General features: G+C 38.3%; 2 protein-coding genes across 2 annotated transcripts in view; one reads left to right on the plus strand and one right to left on the minus strand.

The window, feature by feature from the left end:
- Positions 1-845: 845 nt before the first annotated feature.
- Positions 846-4,266, minus strand: LOC115835873 (translation initiation factor IF-2-like). Its single transcript, XM_030815181.1, has 3 exons — positions 4,180-4,266; positions 3,653-4,067; positions 846-1,661 (listed from the first exon to the last, which is right to left on the minus strand). Exons 1-3 carry the CDS (start codon positions 4,264-4,266, stop codon positions 1,618-1,620), a joined length of 546 nt encoding a protein of 181 aa, XP_030671041.1. The 3' UTR covers positions 846-1,617.
- HHIP (hedgehog interacting protein) overlaps positions 4,109-26,822 on the plus strand; it is a 93,054-nt gene continuing 70,340 nt past the window's right edge. The window contains exons 1-4 of the mRNA XM_003257762.3: positions 4,109-4,902; positions 10,566-10,758; positions 16,828-16,984; positions 17,677-17,878. Of these exons, the coding sequence (XP_003257810.1) occupies positions 4,624-4,902; positions 10,566-10,758; positions 16,828-16,984; positions 17,677-17,878 (831 nt within the window). The 5' untranslated portion in view covers positions 4,109-4,623. The remainder of the gene's footprint in view (positions 4,903-10,565; positions 10,759-16,827; positions 16,985-17,676; positions 17,879-26,822) is intronic.

Here is a 26,822-nt window from a genome sequence, read left to right on the forward strand (position 1 = left end):
GCTGGTTGCTGTACTATGAGTCTAAACTAAACTACATTGAGGTCTCCAAAGAAGGAAATGCAATTCCTGCCTTTCTAGAGCTTATAATCTCATGAATATTCAACTTGTACATATGAAAACATCTCAGGTATTTACCAATGATGCACAAAAGAAAATAAATAAAATATAGTATCTATATGCTTGTTAGATGAGGTGCAATGCTTGAAAGGCCATTCAAACTAGAATAATTCTTAGAAGAGGTTGCTGTTAAGCCAGAATTTAAAGAAAGAGACAAAGATGGATAAGTATTAGGTAGGAAAGAACGGGCACTTGCAAAAACAAAAGGAAATGACAAATACATGGAACCAACTTAATTAGTTACCTGGAGTCTATAAACTAAAAATCTATGAATTTGGCCTTTAGCCTTTCCGTTCTGAGTTATCTATTCTGCACTCCTCCTCAAATGTATCAAATTATATTCTGAATTCAAAAGATCCTATATTTTAAACAGTGGTTGGAGTCACTTCGTACTCCTTCCAAGTCATCCTAAGTCTCAACTGAAATGTCATTTTCCCATAGAAGCTTTTTCTAGTCACTTAATCTGAAATAGATGTGCTTTGTTATTCTGTACCTTAGCATTTCTTTCATAGATTTTACCATAATTTTTAACTGTAATTTTATTTGTGACCTTATCATTTGTCTTCTTTACTAGATTATTAACTATCTAGAAGCAGGGTGTTTGTATTATTTTTCAGTACTATATACATATTGCTTAGCACGGTGCCTGACACTTAATATATATTTGTTGAAATGGAATTAATTAGTACATATTTCTGTGAAGGCCAGAAATCCATACATAAAACTGATTCCACAACTCAAAATAATTTTATTTCGAACACTTAACAAAGTTAAATTGTCCTCACTTCTGATACACAAAAATGTATATTCATATAACTCTCTTGATATATACATATACCTACAAACATAATTCACATACCTGGTAATATTCTGACCTTTACCTCTGAAATTAATTTCAATTTGTGTCACATATTTCATTTTTTACAATAAACTAAATACGTTCATGAGAATAACTAATTCTTCTAAAGTAGGGAATATAACCCTGGATCGGACCAGGGTATGAGGGTGGGATGATCCGAGCTGGTGCCATCTCATACAAGATGCCTTGGTGCACATTTTAAAAAGGACCCACATCCTCTGGGTAGACACAGACACACAGCGACATAAGCTCTGCTTGGTGAATGGAGCCTGGGCAGGACTTCAGCTCCCACTTTAGGTGCTCTTGCACAGGGCATGACCTGCACATAGGTGGCAGTCCTGGAGAGGGTTGCTCAGTGGTGGTGTGAGCAGAAGATGTGATCTAGCCACCCTTGGGCTGTTCCACTCCTTGCTAGAAAGGGCCGATTTGATTTGTCTGGATTATTTTGGTCAACAAGGGGTCCCTTCTTCTTTTCACCACTCTGTCGGTTTAGCTGAAGAGGGAGACCTCTCCAATGAAAGAGGACCATTTTACACGTTCAAGTGTATGCATGGCTATCCTCTGCTTCTTCAGCCTCCAAGGGGGCTTTTAAGGTTTAATCTAAAGAAATAACCCTGTGTTGATTCTTGATTCCTAAGAAATTATGCTGTCAGTCTGGTTGTAGGCAAGGGTTGCAATTTTCCCTCTGGAAAAAACAAATCAGAAGTTAGTCGGTTTGTATAACACTGCTTAGTAACTGTTTAGAAATTATATCAGTAACAGTAAGAATAAGCTCAAGCTATCTCCTAAGTGACCCAGTTTATTGACTTTCAGGACAAACAGTATATAAAATCAATTCTAATTTCCATGTATCAAGAAATAACAAGCATTTCTTATTTCAGTAATCTTTTATAAACTTTCTGTATCTTAGGGTCATGGGTTATAACAATGCATAGTATTTTAAAACCAAAATAAATTTACCTTTAAGTGGCCTTAGTCTTGAAGTATAAGCCATAAAAAAGGCCTGTTTCAAAACTACCAACATGAATTTATCAGAGTAGGAGCTCAAACCACTGAAACATGATTTTAGAAGGATTTTTATTTTGGAAAAAGAATATAAAACTGGCATTTGGGAATAAAGGGTTAGATAGTGGAAAGCACCCCAGAGTGGATCCGAGCCCTTATTCTCAAACTACCTAATGAGATGAAATTGTGCAAGTGATTTAAATTTGATGAGATTCATCTAGAGATCTATTAATGAGTTTAAAGTCTTAAAGTGCTTACAGCTCTCTGATTAATTTTATATTAAAAGTCCTCAAAGCAGAAAGAAAGTCAGAAAAAAAATAGCATGTGAGATCCAAAGTGGACTTACAATCACATGCATGAAGAAGTCATGTGTATAAAACAGCCCCTGGGGAAAATGTTAAATTATGTCATGGGGGCCCTACATTTAGCTGAGGACTGGGCCAAACATCTTAGCAGATTCTTTTCAGTTATTCTGATGTGTCACCTCTTTTGGGAAACACCTAACTTCACTGATATCCAGGCTCAGGAAGCGAAAAAGACAGAAGCCTTACCTAGCCACTGTGACCACTTTAAAGAAGTGATTAATTTAATCAACTGCCCACCTCAACCATCACCAACTTTTGCAATCGCTTGGCGAAATCAATGTCCAACAAGTGAAACAAACCCAAATATGGTGAACATTCCTCCACTGCCAAAATGGGAAAACTGCCTTATCTCCTCATCAAAGCCCATCTTCTGGGAAATCAGCTCCTCTGTTAAATATCCAAGTGAGCTAGGAGGGCATTTTGTGTGCAACCCTATAGAAGCTCGTCCTGATGCCAATTTGCAGGGATCCAGTAAACCTCAAGTCACCGCTCTTGATAACGTAGACATCTTTTTAGACACACTTTATTTACAGACTTTGTCTAGCTGGGGAAAAGGTTAATTTACTTGTATACACGGCGATAAGTAGAGCACAGCGCTTCTGGACGCCCTCAAACTTGCATCTAATTCTTTCTCCAGACACAACGCTTCTGTTTCTACACCCGGGGGAACCTCTCCCCAGGGACTGCGCGCGCGTGCCTGCAGGAGTGTGTGTGTGTGTGTGTGTGTGTATGTGTGTGTGTGTGTGTTTTAAAACGAACACTAATTCCGCGCCCAACTTCTCTCTGTCCACCTGCGGCCCAAGAACCTGTGTTCCCAGATGGCACCAGCGGGGCCCGGCTCATTCCCGAACACATGTGGGGCCCTGAAAGGGGCGTCGGGGACTAACCCGCCCAAACCGAGGCAAACACTCTGGGAGGCCGACTCGGGCTTGGCCTGTGTCCCGACACACCGCCCCACTCCGCGCACACGCGTCTGTGCCACTTCAGTGGCTTGCAGGACCTCCGGCAAGGATGAGTCTCCAAACCATCTCAGCCTACTCAACGGCATCTGGGATGTCTCCCTGCCTCTAAGTCAGACCCCATGAAAGATCTTTGAGGACTTGAGCTTCACATTGAAAATCAGTGTGGAAAATGGGGGTGTCCGTGCGGCTGGGGGAGAGAAAGGGGCCCAAAATCTCCCTCCCGTCCACTCCAGCCCACTTAGTTCACCCTCCCACGGGGCGAGGGGCGGGCCGGGGGGCTGGGGTGGGGATGGCCCTGGAAGGGGTCCCTCCCTTCCCACCTCCTACGGCCCACTCTTACTTACTTTCTCTCGGAGCTTCAGCTTGGCAGCCTTTTAGCCCAGGCATTTCGGAGGGGAAGCGGGGAGGAGAGACGAGCCTGCGGGCTGCAGCAGCCGGGCAGTCCGGGAGTCTCCGGACTGCGTCCCTGCGCCAAGCCCGCCGGGAACCCGGGCCGTGGACACCCCCATCCAGGGGCCGCGGCGAGGCGGGCGCGCTGGGTTCAGCACCCTCGAGGCTGGCTCCGAAGGCTCGCGGCCCTCCCCCTCCGTCCGCCGCCGTCGCGGCTAGCCGCCCCTCCCCGCCGAAGCAGGGAGGTCTCCGGGGCCCCGGGGACGCGCTCGCGCGGGGACCTCCCCCTCCCCTTCCCCCCACCCTGGGCGGGGGCGCGCGAGAAGCGGTGACGTCAAGGGGCGCGCTGTGGCAGCACCTCCCCGCGCGCTAGTTAAAAAGAAGAAGAAAAGAGGGAGCGAAACATGAGAGGCTGTGTGAGAAGCTGCAGCCGCCGGCAGAGGAGACCTCAGCATCATCTAGAGCCCAGCGCTGGCCCTGCCTCCGCCTGCCCCGCCGCCGCCGTCGCCGTTTCTGTTCCTGCTACTGTCCCACCTAAACAACTCCCGTTACACGGACCAGTGAACATCTGTGGCTGTCCTCTCCTTTTCTTCCTCCTCTTCCAACTCCTTCTCCTCCTCCCACTTCCTAGCCGCAGCAGAAAGCCCCTAACCCAACTGACACTGGCACAACTACAATCGGTGTCATCCGCACAACTTTATCTCGCTCCTCGGGCTCCCCTAAGGCATTGGACCCATCGCCGCGTCTTTTATTTTTTGCAAAGTTGCATCGCTGTACATATTTTTGTCCCCGCCACCTCCCTCTGTCTCTGGAGTGCCCTACAGCCCCGCAGCCTCCTCCTGGAGCTGCGCCCTAGTGGCCCTGCTGGGCAGTGGCATTCCCCCGCCATCCTCCCGCGCCCAGCCCCTGCTGCTCTGGGCAGACGATGCTGAAGATGCTCTCCTTTAAGCTGCTGCTGCTGGCCGTGGCTCTGGGCTTCTTTGAAGGAGATGCTAAGTTTGGGGAAAGAAACGAAGGGAGCGGAGCAAGGAGGAGAAGGTGCCTGAATGGGAACCCCCCGAAGCGCCTGAAAAGGAGAGACAGGAGGATGATGTCCCAGCTGGAGCTGCTGAGTGGGGGAGAGATGCTGTGCGGTGGCTTCTACCCTCGGCTGTCCTGCTGCCTGCGGAGTGACAGCCCGGGGCTGGGGCGCCTGGAGAATAAGGTAGGCACTCACCGGCCTCACGGATGCGTACTTGGCATATTGGCTGGGTGGGGTTCCCTGTGGCTCTGGCAAAGCCGGTGGCTGTAAGAAGGGCAAAACTTCTTTGGGGGAGTTCTTTTCATAACTTTTCTAAAGCGCTAACGTGATTCCGTTGTGTGTTCCTCTGGGGTAAGCAAGTAGCATTTCTGCCCCCAGAGTCCGCGGTCGGGATGCTGTGCAAACTTGCCTATCTCTGAAAACAGACGCTTCTGCGGTACCCGCACCCTGGGCTGGGTAAACATTTTAAAAGAATCGCGATGAACAGTGTGTTTTGGATCGAATGGGGCATTGGCTGCGGTGAAACTGTAAATTAAGGTGGCTGTGGTTTCCGGTTTAGTTTTCTAGGGTAAAAAGATTTGTGCTGTTTTCTCCACGTGCTCGGTTAGGGAGAGGACTGAATCGTAAAGGATGTTGAAGCATGGTTGGTTTATGATCCCCAGCCCCGTCAGAGGGGGGTGTCTTGCATTACATTAGTTAAACCAACAGAAAGGAACTCCTGGTCCTCCGGTTAGGGACCTGAAAAAAACTGGCGAAAGATTTTGCTGCGGCGTTATTTATCACATAAAACTGAGACGATTCTCCGTCATTTTGTAACATTATAAATTCAGACTTTCAGGGTCAGTTGGTGTCTTGGAGGATCTACTCTAAGAATTTGTTTTAAGAGTAATGGCATTTACGTTATCCTTGTGTTAATAAGTTTAACTAAATACTAACATGGTGTTTGTTGACTGTAAAGACACGCTTGTGTTTGAGTTTGCAATATCGTTCTTGCCAGGAGATGCAGTCATGGGTGGTATCTACTGTACTCCAAGGAATGATTGCTGGGTCACATCATTAACAATCACTGCATGTGAAATAAACAATCAGGTGTCTTTGCTCCCCCTCCCTTTCCCCATTTTAGGTTTAATTAAGAATTCCTCTGTTAGAACACTGCCAGTTGTCAAGGTCTGAGAGACTCTTGGAAAACTTGTGCTTCAGTCTTGCTGGCCCAGGCATAAAAAAAAAAAAAAAAAAATACCCAGGCTGAATCTAATTTTTATGCTCAGTTCACGGTAGATTTCACTCTATTCTCATGTAAACAGCTCCTACGAATCAACATATGTGTCTGGGTGGTATCTCTCACTTTGTTTTGTAACAAAAAGCCATATTGCATCATTTAATTTGCTCAAGTCATGCAAATAGGAAAAAATCAATAGGACAAAAAGGGGTCGACTTATCCTCCTCCCCACTAAACTGCTGCCCACACACAGAGTCCTGTTGCTTATGGCAAAAGAATAACAACAACACCATTGTATTTGTTAGTTGGTTCACTAATGGGTGAAACTAGAGAACATCATTCTCTTTCAGTCCCCAGCTCTGTCCAAATGTTCATGCCTTTTGAGGGAGCATTTGTCCAACTCCTTCTATTCCCAGATGAGTGAGAACTGTCTTGCTGCAGGTTTTCAGCTGCAACTCTCTTTTTATTCTTACCATATGCAGCAGGAGCCTGAGATTCAGGGAACAGATATTACAGGATTTTATTCAAAACAATGTCATTAAGCTCCTGTGTTGCAATTGAATTAAGTTTCAAAATAGCTATATTCAGGTCACCTTAAAGGTTTTATCAGGAGCCCTAAAGAACCAGGAAATTCAGAAAAAAGTTTAGAAATATTTGCCATTAAGTCTCCCTTGGTGCAATATGTACTATGAATATACTGATGATCTAGAGACCCCTGCAATACTCTACTCTTCCAGAGACATGTGGAATGAAAATTTTGTGCTTGACTAAATGGTGGGGAGAAGGGGGAAGGGGGATGGGACCAAGGCGAGTTATAGCCCTTAAGAGAAGTTATATAAAATTTTTTTTTGAAGAAATCGTTCTTTAGGAAGAAATCTGCCATGTTAACTATACACATTCCTTTCTGCTTTATGTGCTTCCAATTTCCAACAAACCCCTACTCATTTGAAAAGTGTGTCTGAATTAAGTTTGGTACACTAGACTTTTGCTGGTTCCATTACAAGTGGTTTATAAACTAACAATACCCAAATTGTTCAAAACAGAGATTTGCTATAGCTATGCATATGCATTCTTGACCTATGTTAGTTCTCAAGTTTTAATAGTTTTTAAAACATGTTATTTTATAATAAACTTCAGTGTTTCCCTTTTTCCTGTAAGCCTTCCTGGATTATAATATATGTTAGGATCTTATTTCAAAATGTGTATACAGGAGAGATGATTGCTATTTGAAAGGGCCCTTTTTTGTTTATGGAAGAAAAAAAAATTCCCCAGAAAGATTTCTGCAGCTTTTCAAGAAACTACAGTAGTAGCTTTTTCCTACAGGAAGAAATTTCTTAGACAAATAATAGATAGTAGCAAACTAGATAGGAATATTAGCATGCTCAGCTATGCAATTAAGTCCTGTTTCTAGGCTAAGAAATTTTCTTTAATGAACTAGAATTGAGTTCAATTCTTTAGCCATGGAATTATGCTCTATTTTAATTTTTTGTATATTTTAATAATGCTGTATATTGTAATAAGATTGTTAACTACCATGACAAATAAGTACTGTCAAAATTTAGGAAGTCATATTATCTTAGCAATATTATCGCACTTTCTAAATACAGAATGCTAAAAGGATCTAATTCTTATTAACCAAACTGAATCTGCAATCAACTGAAATACCCCCATTTCAAAAACTTAACTTGTAGCCACAGAGGCATAGAAGCTCTCTCTACCTTGGGTGGTTTCACAGCCAAAGCTGTCAAGGAATGGGTGAAAAGTAATTGTTTTCAAGTGTGCCCTTTTACAATCATTTGTTTGCTCTGGCTCTTTCAGGGACAAAGGCTATTGTTGAACACATCCAACTAAACAAATAACTCATCCTGGGGTCCCTTTAACAGCTGCCTTAGTACAATGATCTATTTACATATTAGCCTAAAATTGAAACTGAACTCTTTAATGACATAATCCAGCACTATAGTTCAGAGACACATGTGTTCTACCCAACAGCTGAACAACCTTGTAGGCATATGATTTTTAGAAATAACTTTTTGTGTACCAAGTGATCTTAAGGCGACATCTTAATATACTGTCATGTATTTTCTCCTTTTGTCCCCTCATCGAACCCATGTGGGTGCCTTTTGCCCTCTTTGTTTAGTTACTTGGTAAATAAAGAGAAATACAGAAGGTCTCTGTCACCCATTTTACTATTTGTTGATAAGCTATAGTTGGAGGCCACACTTTACTGTGTATCCCCTATTTATCTTACCCTTCTTCTATGGATTTTACTTTCGTGTGGCTAAAGATTAAAGGATGACCTGCCAGATGTTATAAATTAGCAACAGCCACAATGATTACTAGGCATGCTGTAATAATGTTTCGAAGTTTTACATGATTTCTGAAGTATATTTAGTTTAAACCACTGTGATGGTTTTGTATACGGCTTTTAAAAATTGAAACAGGAAATTATCTTAAATTTCTTCTTAAGATTGACGGCATCATCAGAAATAAAGTTAAGGACCTATATAAGACGCAGACACATAGGCAAAAGAGAAGAAATTACCCTATACACACCCAGACTCATCTGTCTAAAACACTGTTGTAGCTTTGGCTGAGTCAGTTTAATTGACTTCAGTAAGACTATTGGTTCATTGAAACCAAAGCCAGAATGATGGCTCTATCTATCTTCAAATAGGTATTTACACTGCAGACCTCACACAGAGCAAAATGTTACCATCCTGCTGGGCCGAAACAGCATGAAACTTTAAAAAGAATAATATTATACTTGATTTCAGATAATTTATTGAATCCTACTTCTGAAACGTTTGATGAGAGATCTGTGACCAGAACACATTCCAAAAATTGTAAAAGACAAAATTCCTTAGGCACTAAAATCAAGCTCTTCCTGGATAGCAGCTGAGAGAGTATACGAGGATCATTTTGTTTTCAGCTATAAAAAATGAAAGCATGCATAATCTCCATAAAACCAAAGGTAATTACATTCCAGTTTTTCAGCCAGCAAAAGGGGTGCCTTCAGCATCCTGCAGTTGTTTTGTTCTTAGTGGACTGCCATATGATAAACAAACAGAATTGCTATATGATCAACAGAACACAGTTGAACACTATTAATATTAAATAGATCTGGTGAGGTCTGCCAGAGTATGGACGATAAAAGACATTTAAAACATTCTTGGAATGCAAATTCTAAGGGTGTAGTGTATGTTTCGTTTTAGAAAATTTTATCCATTTAAGCAATTGTTATTTAAATAAATTGATAAGACTGTAAATATAATTGTGATTAATAATAACCTTTTTGAATATTGTAGCTACAACCCATTATACATTTTTCCAAAATATGATAACTTCCATTGGACTTGCTGCATACTAAAATTTCAGTATGCTTGTATTCAATTTTTTTTGTTACTTTGCTCTTGCAGATTTAAATTTTTGTGATGACCTAGAATATCATTATCTCAAAACACAGAAGCCATAGATTTACCCAAATTAGAACCTTAATTTGTGAATGGAATATTTGTTTAAAACAGTGCTTTAGAATTTAAAATGTTAATTTTGGTTGACAGTTCTAAAGAAGTAATAAAGTATAAATATAGTTAGATGAATTTGGAAAAGGTATAAAATTCAATTCCATTATGATGTTTTTAATATAAAAAATCAATACTTGATTTTGACAGCACTACATTTCACATGTCAAATATTGTGTTGATATTGCCTTCTATATATATTAAAGGAGTTTCTGAAGTCAGGTTTTTAAAGTTACTGCTAAACAACAAGACCTATTCTGTCTACTAATTGCTAAACTCAATGAATCAATAACTCAAAATGGTCTTATTGAAATAAAAGACATGTCATTGTAAAAATTGTGATGAAAGTACGCCATTTTTCATTAAAATTCACTACATATTATTCAAAAACACTTCGTTAAACTCTTGTGTTTATTCATGCATATAACATACCTGAGGACCTAGTTAAAAAATTTTTCCTGGCTAAGATATAATGAATAATAAAAACTGGTTTTAAACCTGTTTGATTTCACTCTGGATATTATTTTTATAAAACATGAACAGCAAATCCTACTTTAGAAAATTTTCCCTAATGCAGTCTGCAGATTGAAAACTAATTGAAATTTTAAAAAAAATGTAACCCAAGCATATTTTTGACATTATCATATTAAGAATTTCAGGAATGAAATAGATTTTCATGTAAGACACAAATAAGCCATGTCTTAAAAAATTCTGTTTTGCATGTGGTTGGACAAAAGTTGGAATTTTAAAGTTAAATATCATTCAGTATATACTTTGAGGCAGAATGAAGTGATAAAGGCTTAAAGAGTCTAAATATAATTGCATTTTAATTTTTCACACCTGAAGTACAGATGAAGTCTTTGATTTGCAGGAATATGAAGCACTTTTATGTATCCCTGTCCTTTGTTCTCCCAGCCCAGCTCCAGAGACTATACTTCTATCCTTATAAAGGCATTCTGTATTGTGACACAGTAATTCTTTTCAAAAAACTTCACTGGCTAAATTAGACTTTTCTACTTACACAATTGCAAAAAATAATAATAATAACTAAACCTAACTTTACCTAACTAACAAAATGTTTGTTTCTGATTTGTGGCTTTCAGATATTTTCTGTTACCAACAACACAGAATGTGGGAAGTTACTGGAGGAAATCAAATGTGCACTTTGCTCTCCACATTCTCAAAGCCTGTTCCACTCACCTGAGAGAGAAGTCTTGGAAAGAGACCTAGTACTTCCTCTGCTCTGCAAAGACTATTGCAAAGAATTCTTTTACACTTGCCGAGGCCATATTCCAGGTAAGAAAAAAAAATGCGTAAATAAAATAAACCACTGCACAATATCCTTGTAAGATACTTGTACTTAAATGCTTATTTACAAGACTTGTAAAATGTATCTTGCCTTTAAAAATACCTATTTTACCTCATAATTAACATTTCCAAATTTATAACTTTTACTGCCTCTAAAGGGAATATTGTAATTTCAGTCTGCACATATTATAATTGGTTTTGTTGACTTGTTATATATTTCTTGTTAAGCTGATAATAACAGCTTAACAGATTACAGGTGGTAATCTTTACACACGTTGGATTCTCAATCCAAATTCCTTGTTGGTGCCTTCTTTACTGTAACATCAGCTTCAATATCAAGGCAGTGTCTTCTTCTATATAGCTGATACATATATATATTGGAGAATGTCCACTGACTTGTAAGATAGATCCTTAAACAAAATATGATTAGGAATCCAAAAAAGTAATATCTTACAAAACACTTTCACATAAAATGACTAATTTTCTCCTCAAAAACCCTGTAAGGTAGGTAGGAACAGTGGAGTCCTCTCCAATTGACAGATGAGGAAATCTGAGCCTTGGGAGAAGTCAAACACCACACCTTAATCAAAGTTGTACAATGACAAGGTGATAGGAGAGATATGGACGTGCTTATGCATATAGTGTCATGAATATGCCTAGTCACTATTATAGTTTGGACTCCAATAAGCATATATATTCATTGATTAATTTTTATCATCAAAAATTTGTAAACTTTGATTGCTGTTGCTTTAGTTGGAAGACTTAACATAGAGGAAGAAAATAATTTAACAAGACATTCTGTTTAGTTAGGCAAAGTCGCACACAAATCTACTGAAGGTTAAGCAGTATTTAAGGAAAAGACAAGCTTTAAGAGTCGTAGAATGCACCGAGATAATTTTTTTAAGTGCTATGTACATTTTACTTTTTTCTCTAACCCAGGAAAGTGTAGACTTTTGTATTTTTAATATAGCTGTCTTAATAACCTTATAAAACATTTTGACTAGGGTTGCTTGCTCCCTTGCATCTAGCATAACATATATCTAAACCCATTCAATATGAAAATATTATTATTGTCTTCATAAACCACAGCCATGTTTCTAAGCCTTTTCTCAAGCAGATGTTTCTTCCTCTTTATCACATTCCCCAAAGCAAAGTAGAATAGGTCACAGTTGCCTAGATGGCCTACAAAGAGGTGATAACAGATTAGATACCATAAATGTTTGCTGGAAACTTCAAGTCTTGAACATTTGCCTTTAGGACTATAAATTGAAAGTGATATCAACACTTAGCATTTTTATTTACCATTATCTACTTTAGATAAATACAACATGCTAGATTTGGGGACTTAACTGTGGGGGTCTTTATATATTTGAAGTAATTTTAGTTTCCAAAAACAGTAAAATAAAAGTAATATCCACTGAAAGAGAGAGCACAGCAAGCAGCTCAGAGCCAGAACTGCAAGCACCTCACTCCCCAGATCAACATATGTGGTGACGAATGACAAATTTATTTTTCTACAAAGTTTGTATATATGTAAAACTGCTGAAGTGCATCAAGATGTCAAGTGCTTTTGGTGGCCACCCAGGCTGCTTTGAAAGATAACCAGATGAAAGCTCCACTCTAGAGGTGGACAGAGCAGCAACGGTGCTTTCCAGAGACTCTGGAAGGCTTTACCGACAAGCAGAGGGGGCTGCCCCTGCGTACATCAAATGCTAATGATCATTCTCAATACTTGCCCCAAAAGTGAGCTGTAATAACACACTCTTTGCATTACTTATGCTAATCGATTTGTTGCCTGGATAGATCCTTGGCATGTAGATTACGATTTCCTAAAGTACAATAAATAAGATGCTAATCCCCACCCTTCCCTGCCCCTGCCCCCAGCACAGAAGTGTCTTTACAATTGTGGAACACAGAATTTTTGGAAATTACTATAAAAGCAAATTTTAATAGTTTTCCCTTAAGTTGATTTAATGATATGGTTCACTTTCCTCTGAAGTTCAAAGTGTTGGAACAGCTACTTTGTGATTCTTTTTTAGAAGAAACTAATCAACATATTTTGACTATCCTCATTAATAGCTTCATCTTTCTACAAATCAAAAACTTGAAGAGGAAGGTACCCCAAGGGATGTTTTTTGCTAAAAGAAGCCAAATGCTGGAAGAATTGGGAGAGAGAAATGATTCCAGAGACATCTTCATTTGTTCCCTATTGCCCAATGCATGAAGAAATGTACATATAAATGACTTAACCATTTGCTTTGACTTCATGGCTTTAAGAAAGCACAGTCACTTTAGAATATTCATATACCTACAAGATAGCTACTTCCTAGAAAGCTTAATTAAGAAATAGTCATAGTCTGCTTATTTTCCCAAAAATGGGAAAAGATATTACAAAGCAATATAGTGAGTATATACTAGAGTTTTATTAATCATAATATTTTCCAGTTGTGAATTCACTTAGGGAAGTGAATTCTCAAAACTTCTAAAAATGCCAAAAACTCTCCACTCATTTCTGCAGGTCTTTTCTTCTGCTTAACTGAGCAGGATAGCTACTTTGCTAGTCACTAGAAGAAGGCATAACACACTCTATGGGAAGCATATCAATGGACATCTATTGGCCTTGCTTCTTCCTCTATACCTGTAGTCATAATGACTTTTATCACTCTGCGACCTCATCTTCTCAGCAGTAAGTTATTGTAGTGTGAAATGTCTGCACAATTAGTTCAGTTGGTATAATCCTATTGCTAAGAAGGCCAAGGTCAAGGGTTTGATTCAACTGAATTTTTCTAGTCCATAGCCACTCCGAACCCTGGTCAGTTAGCTTACACATGTGTCTTCTTAGTCCCAAGGAGAGTAAACCAGAAGGAATAAATAGATGGATATATCAAAATCCACCACTTCTATTAGGATATGTTCATGAGTAAGTCGTACTCATGAAGAGTCAGTAACTTTTTTTTTTCCTTATCGTGATGAGCAGCACTTAAAATGAGGAAAAATAACTTTTCCCTGGAATACATGCTGAGAGAAAAGGGAGAGCTCAGAATACTCCAAGGAAGCATTTATTTTATATGTCAGTATTTATAGGGTGCTTTGTGGTATAGCAGAACCAGGCTCACGATCCAGGAGAATATTTACAGATCCAAGATAGTTGATAAATTATCAGAACTTAAAAAAATACAGCTGCTAGAATATTCGGTGTTTGTTCATTATTAGTAGACCTGACCATATTATGATGATCCTGAGTGAGCTAAACATACACTTTCAGTAAAATGCCAAACAAAAGAGAACCCTGGCAATAAATGTTAAAATATATCTCCCTATTCATCATTGTTCACTGCAGAATCAGGTCATTTAAGGTAAAGTATTAATAAAAGTTTTAGATACTTAAATTCAAAGAAAATTACATGATTGTAAAAAAAAAATGCCCATGTATTTAAGTAAAAATCTTCTGAGTTGGTTTTCACACTTAGGTTATTCAGTGTGTCTAAATTACATAAGAAGCTTGGAGTAAATTTATTGTTAACATTCTATATTTTTTCTTAATTTGCTAAGCAGGCATCTTACCTCTGGAGCCATCAAGTTTATGAATATGTATTCATTAATCTTTAGATATTTCACTTGAAAATGACTTCTCATTTCCTCATGTTTGTCCCAGTTACTAATTCCCTTTAAATTGGAATCAACCACCAGAATTGTTAATTAATTTCCCCTTAAGATGGTATTGGTTAGTAGACAGTAATGCTGAAACACACATTTTTTTTTAAGCAAGCTTGAACTTTCTTTTGAATTGCATTTTGAAATTTTTCTCTGACCCTTCTGGCAAGCATCACCTTAAAACTATATTTCTCACTCACATATCCAGTTATAAATATGACCATAGTATGACAGTCTTCCTGCATGCATAATATAGGCATGGAGATCTTGTTGCCTGATGGTAAATATTTCCAAAACAAGATCTAGCCCAAAACTGTGCAAAGAGTTTGATTTAACAATTTAGTTTTTTTTTTCTTTTTACCTCTAAGAGACTTGTTTAACACTATTAGGCAGTTTTCATCTGAATGCTTACCCATTTAAGAAGGGAGGGGAAAAGTTATCTTTTGCAAATGGCGACTAGCTAAAGATGGGTAAGTGTTTCTATGGCCTTCATTCCTCTCCCCAGCTTCTAATCCTTGAATTTTTTTTCAAAGAAAGATAACTTTCCAATTGCCTTGCCCCTCCCGTGGAGCATTTCCCAGCTGCTTGCCTCTTTTTCTCTGTGCCCCCCACCGCATGCATGCACACACACATACACACACACTCCCAAGGACATCTGCTCTTACTTGCCTGGTTGCCAAGACAAGATCCTTTCCAATAGCCCAGTCAGAAACTGGCAGGGAAGAGTCTCTCTCAGAAAGTTCAGGGTGAGACATTTCACTCAAAAGTTAGGTCAAAATGTACTTCAAGCTTTACAACCATTTGAGACCTTCACATTCTAAGATAAGTTTTAGGTTTGAGGGGTCCTAGGTCAAGCACACAGAAAGTAAACTTGTAGTGTCTTTTATGTGCCATTGATGAGTTTCACTTGGCTGATCCCAAATTCTTATTCTTAGAAATCCTTGCTAAATCTGAATTTGTTATACAACTTCTAAATTTCTACTGAGCTACTCAGTATGTTTATCAAAAAATTGATGAGGTATGAAAATATAATTTGTTATATAAAAATAAAAACTTTAGATATATAATATAAAGTATAAGACCAGAAGCAGCAATTTAGGACCATATATAAGGCTGACTCTGGTAGCACCATCATATTTTGAGAGCAGAAATCATTAGAATGTGGAAGTGAGTCTTGCTAATATGTCCCAGAAAGGTAACACCTTATTAACTCAAATTGTAAAAGTAATATCAAAACTTTTTTGCCATAAAGTTCTTTTCTTTCATATTCAAAGATAGCTGTCTTTATATGATAAAATATTTAATGTGTAAGAAAAGAAAAAACATCTTACTTTTAGATCCTATTAAGTAACTCTCTGTTGTGTTTTTGTTTTGGCTTGTTGATATGTCAGCTTTTCTGTTTGGGACGATTGAAGGAATATTTTAAATATAATTTTTCTATTACACATTAATCATTATCTCCTATAAGTGAGGTGCAGGAAAAAGGCACTTGCATATTGGAAAATGGAGGCTCTGTTATAAGCACCAATTCATTGCTTGATCATTACACAGTGAGTCAGTTGTTTATTATAGCATATAATGACCTTGTGTTATTCATTAGATTTATTATTTAATCTTATGTAAGTGGCAATACACTAAGACTTGTAAAATGACCAAAACTGGCACCTGATGGCCTGTCTCCTTCTTGATTCTTGTTTGTTCATCTGAGGAATTTATTTAGTATTGTAGGAAAAAATGCTAAATACTGATGAGATAAGCTCACAGGTACCACATACAGTAACCAGAGAATCTTGAAAAGACATCAATGCAATAGCAAGATAAATGCTGAGTTTGTCTTATTTGTACTTCATAGGAGCCTTTTAATACCCAATACAATATTATTTCACTTTTACCACAATTTTTAGATTGAGTTTAAAACACAAATGGGAATCCCAACCCCCGATATTTTTCATTCTTTTTATTTAGTATGTATTTATTTATTTATATATTTATTTATTTTTTGAGACGGCATCTCGCTCTGTGGCTCAGGCTAGAGTGCAGTGGTGTGTTCTCGGTTCACTCAAACCTCCACCTCCCGGTTCAAGTGATTCTCCTGCCTCAGCCTCCCGAATAGCTAGGATTATAGGCGCATGCCACCATGCCCAGCTAATTTTTATATTTTTAGTAGAGACGGGGTTTCGCCATGTTGACCAGGCTGGTCTCAAACTCCTGACCTCAGGTGATCCACCCACCTCAGCCTCACAAAGTGCTGGGATTACAGGACTGTTTTTATTTCAGTCTAGGTTCTTCCTAAAATATCCATCTAGTTTCTAAAAATTGTTTTCCTCATCTTATATCTTTCAAATAAGGTGATTTTACTATGACATTAAGAGTTTCTAATGAGTCTTTTTATATTTTTTAAAGGTTTCCTTCAAACAACTGCGGATGAGTTTTGCTTTTACTATGCAAGAAAAGATGGTGGGTTGTGCTTTCCAGATTTTCCAAGAAAACAAGTCAGAGGACCAGCATCTAACTATTTGGACCAGATGGAAGAATATGACAAAGTGGAAGAGATCAGCAGGTTCATAAAGATAAATGCTCTTTAATCTTTAAAAAAAAAAACCCAACTGACAAATCTTGTGGTTTTGACAGTGAATCAACTGTCTGTGCTTGTGTTCAGCAGCTATATCCTCCAGATGCTTTATTTTTTTCTTTGTGGTAGTTTGTTTCTCTAAAATTCTAGCTTAAATGCTTTTAATACTTAGACTACTAATCTTATATTATGAGCTTGGCTTCTCTATGACTCATGTGAATTTTATGGGTATAGTTTTAAGCCTGAATTTTATGACTGTTGTTAGCCTATGGCACTGTGAAAATGTTCAGCACAATTACTATTAGCAAATCAGATTTTTCTAAATAGATCTTAGAACTTTCTCTCTACATGCCTTCCATAAGGTTTATTTATTGTGAGTAAAACTAATTTTAATTATAGTCGCTGAAATATGAGAAAATGAGATTATGACATTTGAAAATATATACATGTTTTGATTCTCTTATTTTACTTTCTGATAGAAGGCTGTTTTGTTTTTTGCCATTGAAAGAACTTAAAAGAACCACTTAAAAGAATTATATTGTGACCCTTGGGTTGGCAAGCACTTCATGGTTCTCAAAACCATGATTCCTAGAGGAAATAGAGTTTGAAAAGGATGCCAAGTGCATCCCTTATCTCCTTCATCTCAAGAAAAGCTTACTGGTTTTCTTTAATTTGTTTAGAAAGCACAAACACAACTGCTTCTGTATTCAGGAGGTTGTGAGTGGGCTGCGGCAGCCCGTTGGTGCCCTGCATAGTGGGGATGGCTCGCACCGTCTCTTCATTCTGGAAAAAGAAGGTTATGTGAAGATACTTACCCCTGAAGGAGAAATTTTCAAGGAGCCTTATTTGGACATTCACAAACTTGTTCAAAGTGGAATAAAGGTTGGCTTTTTAAATTTTATTTATTTTTGTGCTGGCTATGTTAATTTTATTTTAGTGTTACCTTCCTCACCGAAGGTATTTCTTTGTAATAAAAGAAAGAATCTTGCAGGAGAAAATAAGGGGGCAACATAAGAAACAATAATTATGGCACCTGAATTAGGACAGTGACATTAAATTTCTGTTATTTGTTGACTATTGTGCACTGCAATCAAATTGATATTTGACATGCTTTCCCCATGTAATTGACACATTTAAAGGAATCTTTGGCTTTATAAAGTATTTGTTTAAATGTTGTTTAATGGGCATAACACAGGATTGTACATCAGCATTTGCTAGTGGAAACAAAGAGGTCTTTTGGTCTATTTTGGCAATTGCAAATCATTCTTTCACCATCTCTGTTTTTGAGTCTGTCTCATAAAAAATACTACTTATACTATGACTTCCTTGTACAATGTTTTTACAGGTAAGTCAAATATTTCTATAATTAGCCATCTATATAGCATATATTGCCCTCTTTTTCACTTCTCTAATTTGAATTCTCAGTTTAAATAACCTAGGTATGTAAACAAAATTATTGTCAAGTTTGCTTCACAAGAGTAACACAGTACAACATTAGCAGTGCTAAACTATAAAGCAAATTATGACGTTCTAAAATTAAGACACGTTTCATAGCTCGTGCCTATTTTAGAATGAAACAAAGTAACAATATGATTTGGGAAGAACTAGTTATCCTTTTCATTTCTTAACTGAGAAAAAACTGAAGGAGGATTTATAGTCTTCTACTCACATAGAAATGAACTCTTTCTTGCTTTGTTGTGCTGTACTCAGTGGTAAGAAGACCCAAATCAGAAGAAACAAGTCAGGAAAAATATAGATATATTCCTGCTATCTATTTCATTTTCTTATTGTGTGAGAGTTAAGATGACTCCACTTTTTATTTTTTACCACTGTAAATAATGTTATTTATTATTGTGTACATTTTACTTAATCTGGTCATGGATGACTTCCTTAATATTCATTCACAGGAAGGGCATTACTGAGTTGAAGATTATAACCATAATACATATTGCCAATTTGCTTTAAAATATTTTCAGATATTTGAGAATAATACTAATTATTTGAGAGAATTAATATTAATATTAACAATAGTTTTCAAATGTGCTTTGAGTAAAAATGTTGGTATTAAAAAGATATGTATGATGTAATATAGATGTAAGAAGGGTTCAGAATACTGGAAAATTGTTTTATAACAAGAACTGATGTTCTTGTTTCTACTTCAATTTGACTGCCTTTTAAATCAGGGTTCCTTCAGCATCCCTATTTCAATTTACACCCTTCGTAGGGATCTCTGATGATTCATTACCATATTCAGCTCTGACATGGAGATGTTTCATTATGTAATAAAATTGTACAAGCAAGGATATAACAGTACGTTGGTTCTGAGTTTGTGTGTTCTGCAGTCTTCTAGGAATTCTGCAGTACTTGGCCAAATTTACAAGAAAACTTGCAGAATTTGGAGCTCCTCTTCCAGAAGAGCTCCCGGATTTCTGGGGCCTAAAATATACTTCAAAATCTATTATTCTAGTGAACTTATATGACATATTTTAAGATGCAATATTTTAAATTCCTTTGGTGTTTTAGCACAAATTATGTCCACAAGATAAGAATATATCACATGGATATCAGAGTGCATAGTGAGTAATAAGATCACATCCTTCTTACTTCAAGCAGGTCATGCTGCATGAGGCCTTTATCTCAGTGTCTATGGAACTCCCTGATTGGAAGAGTTAAGGCCACTGTCAGTATGATGGGGCAGATACCACCACATTTATGAGTTGATCATAGCACTGATTTTGGTGGTTGCCCCTCAGAGACTTGTAATGTAAAAGCATTTTCACAGCTATTTCTGGCTTCTTTAATATATGAAAGTTATCATATATTTATGACAGTATTCTGTTCGTCAATAATCATTTTGCATAAATAATGCCAATACGAATTTTCATAAATTATTATACATATCAACTATTCTCTATTTTTTCAGTTTTAAAATCCTAAGAAAGGGCATAAGGCTGTTTAACAGACTGAAGTATTAATTGCAATACTCAAATCACAGAATTGGTAATACATACTAAACCCAACCTCCACATGTTTGAAATTGAGAATAATAAAAACCACAGTGCAGAACCCCTTCACAATTACATTAATTGATGACCAAGAGGAATATGTTAAGTCAGACATAAGGAGAAATTTCTGATTATAAGAGTTTCTAAAATCTATGGCTTGCTATTAAAAAAAATCTGGAATTCCTTGTCTGCTAATGTAAATTAATTGGGAGTGATTTCTGTCACATGGTAAAAGCTGACCTTTTTTGTGGCCAAGAGTTGGACTTGCTTATCTCTTTAAACCTCTACCAGCTCTGATTCTTATAACTGCTTGAGAGGGATGCCATCAGCCAAGAGCCAATCATAAGGGAACTTGGACAACTCTTCCTAAATGGGTCCTGACTGAAGCTAAAAAGATGATGTCTTGTTTTTAAACACCAAGATCGTGCTGCCTAAATTGTAGGAGACTGTAGTACCCTGGGGGCTAAACTGTCTACAGTTCACAGAGAAAAAGTTAATCTGCAAAAAATGCAAAGCACAAGCTAAAGAATTAACTTCTTTTTGCTATAGAAAACAAAGTTGTGGCATTGAGATTAAAGAGTAAGTCAGGAATATGTTTTTAAAATATGTAGTGATTTGATAGCTCTTTGATGATAGTGTACTCTACAAGCTAATCACTAATACTGGCACTGTGAAGAAGGGGCCGCGTGTCAAACTGATGAGCACACTTTAAAACTTTCATTGTGTGTGTGGCTGTGTGTGTGCATGTGCACTTGCAGCATTGTTACTGTTCTGTTGTTACCATTTTATTCCAAAGCGCAAAAATTACAAAAATTTTACTATCTCCAGAAAGAAACACTTCTTTAAGATACTGGGTGATTTGAAATCTTTAAATTGAGCTTATATCTGAGCTCTGAAATCAGAGCTTCTGGCAAGTGCTAGAACCAGCTTTGTCTGTGTAAAGTCCTTGGCAATGATAGACTAATGCCTCTAATGATACTGTGAAGAATGGCTTCATAGTATAATCGCCCAGGAGCTCTCAAAAATTCTTATAGCCAAGCTGGGTGTGGTGTCTTATGCCTGTAATTCCAATGCTTTGGGAGGTCAAGACAGGAGGATTACTTGAGGTCAGAAGTTCCAGACCAACCCGGCCAATATGTTGAAACCATGTCTCTAATAAAATTACAAAAAAAATTAGCTGGGCATGGTGGCATGCACCTGTAGTCCCAGCTACTCAGAAGGCTGAGGCAAGAGAATCACTTGAACCTGGGAGGCGGAGGTTGCAGTGAGCCAAGATCATGCCTCTGCACTCCAGCCTAGGCAACAGAGCAAGACTCCATATCAAAAAAAAAAACAAAAAAAAAAACTTCTTATACCCCAAAACAGTCAGTCAGAATATCTGGAGTTGGCACCCAGGCATCAATATGTTTTTAAAGCTTTCCCAGATAATTTCAATGTGTAGCCTATTTGAAAACCACTGATGTAGCCTGAGCCAAACTTCTGGGTCACTTACACATTGAATGAGACATATTTTCTCTACCAAGCCTACACCCAAGTCCTATTCCTGACTTAACGACTAAGAGCAGGTGGTTGGATACCAGTTGTCATTTGCCCTGTACCTTTTCTAATTTACTTAGTTTATATATATTACTTAACCAACTTGAGCGAGGAATTGGGTTAATTCTGGCAGCATGTAAGATGCTTGATATAAAGCATACTAAATACCATTTGGAAAAAAATGGTATTTAAAAATCTCAAGTTAATTCTAACTGGGAAATGGCTTTACTCATTAATCTTTTTCTGTTTTTGTTCCATTTTGGAATACGGTGCTCAGCTAGTTGGCAAAATTGCTATTGTTCCTGTTCTTAAAATATGTGGATTGTGATTATATATGTAAACCCTTGTTAAAAGCGACAAGGCCACCAGAAGATACTCTAGTATAATTTCACGAAAATGCCCCTGACTGCCAAGAATGTGAAAGTCAGCCTTAGCTTTGCATGTGTGTTAAAGGAAGGATATGCCCGCACCTGTCACTTGACAGGGTGGCCCCTCAAGGAAACTAGCAAATACCATTCTCTGCCACTTAGTTCTTGCGAGTCCTCTTCAGAGGACGAAGAGGTTCACACCCTCAGCAGCCCTCGGCTGACAGCACACAGCAGACACAGCTGAAAGGCTTGTCTATCATTGGAACAAGTGTCACTGGACTCCTGTCCCTCTCTATCTACTTGGATCCTCATTTCAAAAGATGCTTTTAGAAGCAGTCCTTTTACCAGGGGAGGAGAGGACGTGAGGCTGAAAGCTGCTAATTGTCCGGGTGACTGAGCCAATTGAGGTGGAGCTCTTGAGAGACAGCAGTCCCGGTGCCCGGGAGTCACAGGAGCATGTGGAGGAGGATGCAGGGTCCACCAGGGCAAGCCCTGATGGGGCAGCCTCTGGTTTCACAGGCTTGTAAATCACAGACATAATTATGAGTATCAAAAATTTAGTGAAATCTAAGTCCTCATCAACCATGGAGGCTGATGTTCCATTTCTCTGAACTTTGTCAAACCTAACTTTTTACATTTTTTTCTTTGACTTGCAATCTTAAGGCAACCCATGAAGCACTGGTGTATTTTTGCTTGAGTGAAATGAGTCAAAGCAGATTGAGAAGCAATTTCTTTTTCAAAAGTAGTATTGGTAACATAGCATGCATACACATTATACACACATACACATATGGTGATTATTAGATCATGTAACAAATGCTTCCCCAGAAAAACTGCTGAGAACTCTGCTTTTAAGCACACATTAGGTTAGAATAAAGCCTGTGTTAATAGAAAGAAAGCAATGGATTACATTTGTTGAATATTACAATAGAAGAATCACCATTGTGGCACATTTTTGTATACTGAATGGCATTTTTAAACTTTTTGACTTATCAGATTACTGCTCAGAAGTTATAATGCCTCATCTAAAAGAGAGTTGCTATAGTGGTGGAAATAAACAATAAACAAACTCATTCAAAAAGTGGTAGAAATTGTCTTCCCCAAAATAAAAATTTTTAAGCAACTTCTTTTTTTTATAGTTTAAAATTCTGGTTACAAATCGTTTATGTCATGTAAAAACATAAACAAAATGCAGATTGCAAATAAAGATGTTTTTATTTGTTTTTTGTGTTTATTTTTTGAGACAGAGTGTTGCTCTATTGCCCAGGCTGGAGTGCAGTGGTGCGATCTCAGCTCACTGTAACCTCCTGGGTTCAAGAGATTCTCCTGCCTCAGCCTCCTGAGTAGCTGGGATTACAGGCGTGTGCCACCATGCCTGGCTAATTTTTGTATTTTTAGTAGAGACGGGGTTTCCTCATGTTGCCCAGGCTGTTCTCGAACTCCTGGACTCAAGCGATGCACCTGCCTCGGCCTCCCAAAGTGCTGGGATTCCACCACACTTGGCCTCTTGTAAGTAAAGTTTTTGACTGCAGTTATTTCTAATATCAGTGTAGTAATGACATGGCTTTTAATCCAACTATTTTTATTTTATTGAGTGTTGCTGATCCTTTATATCACAATGCTCTGTACTCTGTGAAAAATGTCGTTTTCAATTTTTATGTAAGTTTAATCTCATTTTAAATGTATAAATGTCCACAAAGAAAAATTATTTTTCATAAAGCCAAAAGTCCCGTAGTAATATGAAATAAACTCAGTGTAATTTTCCATTTGGTTGAGTTAGTTTTTGCTCCTGGTATTCTTTCATTATTTTTGAATTTGCTATTCTATTGATAAAACCTTTTAATAAGTATAAATGTGCATTTATGTGGTTATGCCAGTTTAAGGCAGTTTAATCTATAGTTTATTTTCCACCATATTTTTTACTGAAGCAGAAACTGGAGTAACAGATGCCATGTTTCCCCAGTTGAGTAGAGAAAGCCCTGCCTTCTCCTAAATTTTAGGTCCCATCAGTCACAGCAGAGGTGAGGAAAGTTTTTACATTAATATCTTTATATTTACCTAAGATTTGAAGGGCAAAGGAAATAGAAGCTATAAATCTGAGCAATCTCATGGTAATCACTTAAAACAAATGAAAAACCGGGAAATCTGTCTGGACCCTAGAAAAAGTCTGCCATCTTTAAAGGGCATTTCTTTAAGTGAGATATCTACCATCTTCTAGAGACCGTCTCTGACTAGAAAAAAATAAGAAAATCTGTTGGTGATATAAGTTATCATTGTTTTCCAGTGGCTGTATTACCTCATAAAAAGAAAATATCAAACATCACAAAACTATCTCTAAATGGCAGAGAATTCCCTTTGGTACAGAATTCCCTTTTGAAGATTGTTTCCTGATACTACAGTCGTGTGTGTGTGTGTGTGTGTGTGTGTGTGTGTGTGTGATGAGAACACTTAAGAAATCTATTCTCTTCGCAAATTTCAAGTATACAATAAAGTTTAATACTATAGTCTTCAAGCAAGCCATGTTGTTAGCAGACACTCTTCTTTCTTATTAATCATAACCACCACTTTTTAAGCCCTTACTTTCATAGTCATTACATTGATTACTTCTGGAATCCCTGTCAGGTAGGTGTTAATATCCCTTTTCACAGATGAAGGCCCCACATGTTAAGGATACTGCCCCGATACCACAGCTAGCAAGTACCACAGACAGATTTTAAATGCAGTTTGTCTGACACTGTGCTCTCAACCAGGGTGCTATGCTGCTAAATGCTGCTATATGCCTCTAATGAGTGGCACTGCATGAGAGGAGAGACCGCAGATCATGTTAAGAAAACAAGATTGGTGATGGTTGGTGTCAGCATGCTCAATGAGGAGGCTGAGAGCCCAACATCTAGAGTCACGGATAGACACCTGGGTTGTGACCACTGTTCCTACCAAGCCTTACTGGTTGTTTGGCCTTGGGCAAGTTGTTTAACCTCTCTAGGCTCACTTTCTTTATCTGTTAAATACAGACAATAAAAAGTCACACCTAATATTTTGCAAGCACAATCACGCATAAATGTGAAGTGCTTTGTAAGCTGTTAACCATCATCTATCATAAAAAGGAGGGGAAGAAGGAAAATATGCATGACTCACAAGCTCCAGTGACCACTGCTAGCAAGACACCCTGGGGTTGAAATAGTCCCTGGTAAAATGAATTTTGGTGGCTCACTTCCAATCCCAGCATTTTGGGAGGCCAAGGCAGGAAAATCGATTGAGGCCAGGAGTTCAAGACCAGCCTTGTCAACATAGCAACACCCCATCTCTACCCAAAATTTAAACATTAGCTGGGTGTGATGGCATGCACCTATAGTCTCAGCTACTCAAGAGGCTAAGGCAAGAGGATCCCTTGAGCCCAAGAGTTCAAGGTTGCAGTGAGCTATGATTTTGCCACCACACTCCAGCCTGGGTGACAGAGTCAGACCTCATCTCAAAAAAAAATAATAATAAATAAAACAAAATGTATCTGTATAGCTTATGGGAAACTCATGATAGTGTTAGCATTTGCACCAAAATAATATGGCAGTCCCTTGGAAACAAAGTTATTGACGCATGTGGAGTGGCTTTTTTACCTCAGAAAGATAAACCTAGGATATATTTTCTATTTAAATGTGTTACTAGAGAAAAACAACACCTTTTGACAGCATCAACTTTTGACATTAATTATAGGGTATTGCTGCCCACCTCACTCTGCAAACTCCCCAGCTCTGGAGTTTCTCGAAGCACATGACTAACGATGACTAAGCACAAAGCAGCCGACCCATAAGAACTACAGCAACCTTTCAGCAGCATTTCCTTGCTTTCATAGTAGTTTTTCTCAACCTGGATATTATAGTAATGTCGGTCTTTTTTGTGTTTATTTTGGAACATGGTTTGTGTCAATCTGCCACAGAGTTAATAAATTGTAGGATTTGCAAAGGAAATATACTGGGACTGAAAAGTAAGAAGGCACATATTTTTGCCCACTAGCAACTATGGCTCACAGCACAGATTTAGAATGTCAGTTGGGAGGGGGGCAATTGGGTAAAGCTGCTATAAAATTAACATGAAATGGATGTTACAGAGAGTATATTTCTCAAGAAATTATTATTATTGTTATTATTTTGAAAAGCAGATCAGGCCAGGCGTGGTGGCTCACACCTGTAATCCCAGAACTTTGGGAGGCCAAGCCAGGAGGACCATTTGAGGTCAGGAATTCAAGACCAGCCTGACTGACATGTTGAAATCCCATCTCCATTAAAAATATAAAAACTAGCCGGGCATGGTGGTAGATGCCTATAATCCCAGCTATTTGGGAGGCTGAGGCAGGAGAATCACTTGAACCCAGGAGGCGGAGGTTGCAGTGAGCCAAGATCGCACCTACGCCACTGCACTTGAGCCTGCACAGAGTCAGATTCCATCTCAAAAAAAAAAAGGCAGATCAGTAAAATGTGCCATGAAATCAGAGAAGAGAGAACTTTAAAAGATTTTAAAGTTAAATAACAGCAACAGTAGACAGTAGACATTATCAGTGAAATGTGCTGATGATCGGGTGCAAGAATATATAAGTGGGGCCGCTCTTAGTGGCTCACGCCTGTAATCCCAGCACTTTGGGAGGCCTAGGCGGGCAGAGCATGAGGTCAAGAGATCGAGATGATCCTGGCCAATATAGTGAAACCCCGTCTTTACTAAAAATACAAAAATTAGCTGGGTGTGGGGGTGCACACTTGTAGTCCCAGCTACTCAGGTGGCTGAGATAGGAGAATCGCTTGAACCTGGGAGGCAGACAGTGCAGTGAGCCGAGATCACGCCACTGCACTCCAGCCTGGTGACAGAGTGAGAGTCCATCTCAAAGAAAAACAAAACAAAACAAAAGAATATATAAATGAAAGAGCCCCA

This window comes from Nomascus leucogenys, chromosome 7b (assembly GCF_006542625.1).
Source record: "Nomascus leucogenys isolate Asia chromosome 7b, Asia_NLE_v1, whole genome shotgun sequence".
NCBI classification, from domain to species: domain Eukaryota; kingdom Metazoa; phylum Chordata; class Mammalia; order Primates; family Hylobatidae; genus Nomascus; species Nomascus leucogenys.

Bases quoted from the DNA above. Each gene is read 5' to 3' on its own strand.
- LOC115835873 (XM_030815181.1), bottom strand. From the start codon at position 4,266: ATGTTCACTGGTCCGTGTAACGGGAGTTGTTTAGGTGGGACAGTAGCA. The intron at 4,068-4,179 runs GCAGGGCCAGCG...CTTTTTAACTAG, and splicing joins CGGCGGCGGGGCAGGCGGAG to CGCGCGGGGAGGTGCTGCCA. The intron at 1,662-3,652 runs GTAAGTAAGAGT...TGTTTTTTCCAG, and splicing joins AGCTGAAGCTCCGAGAGAAA to AGGGAAAATTGCAACCCTTG.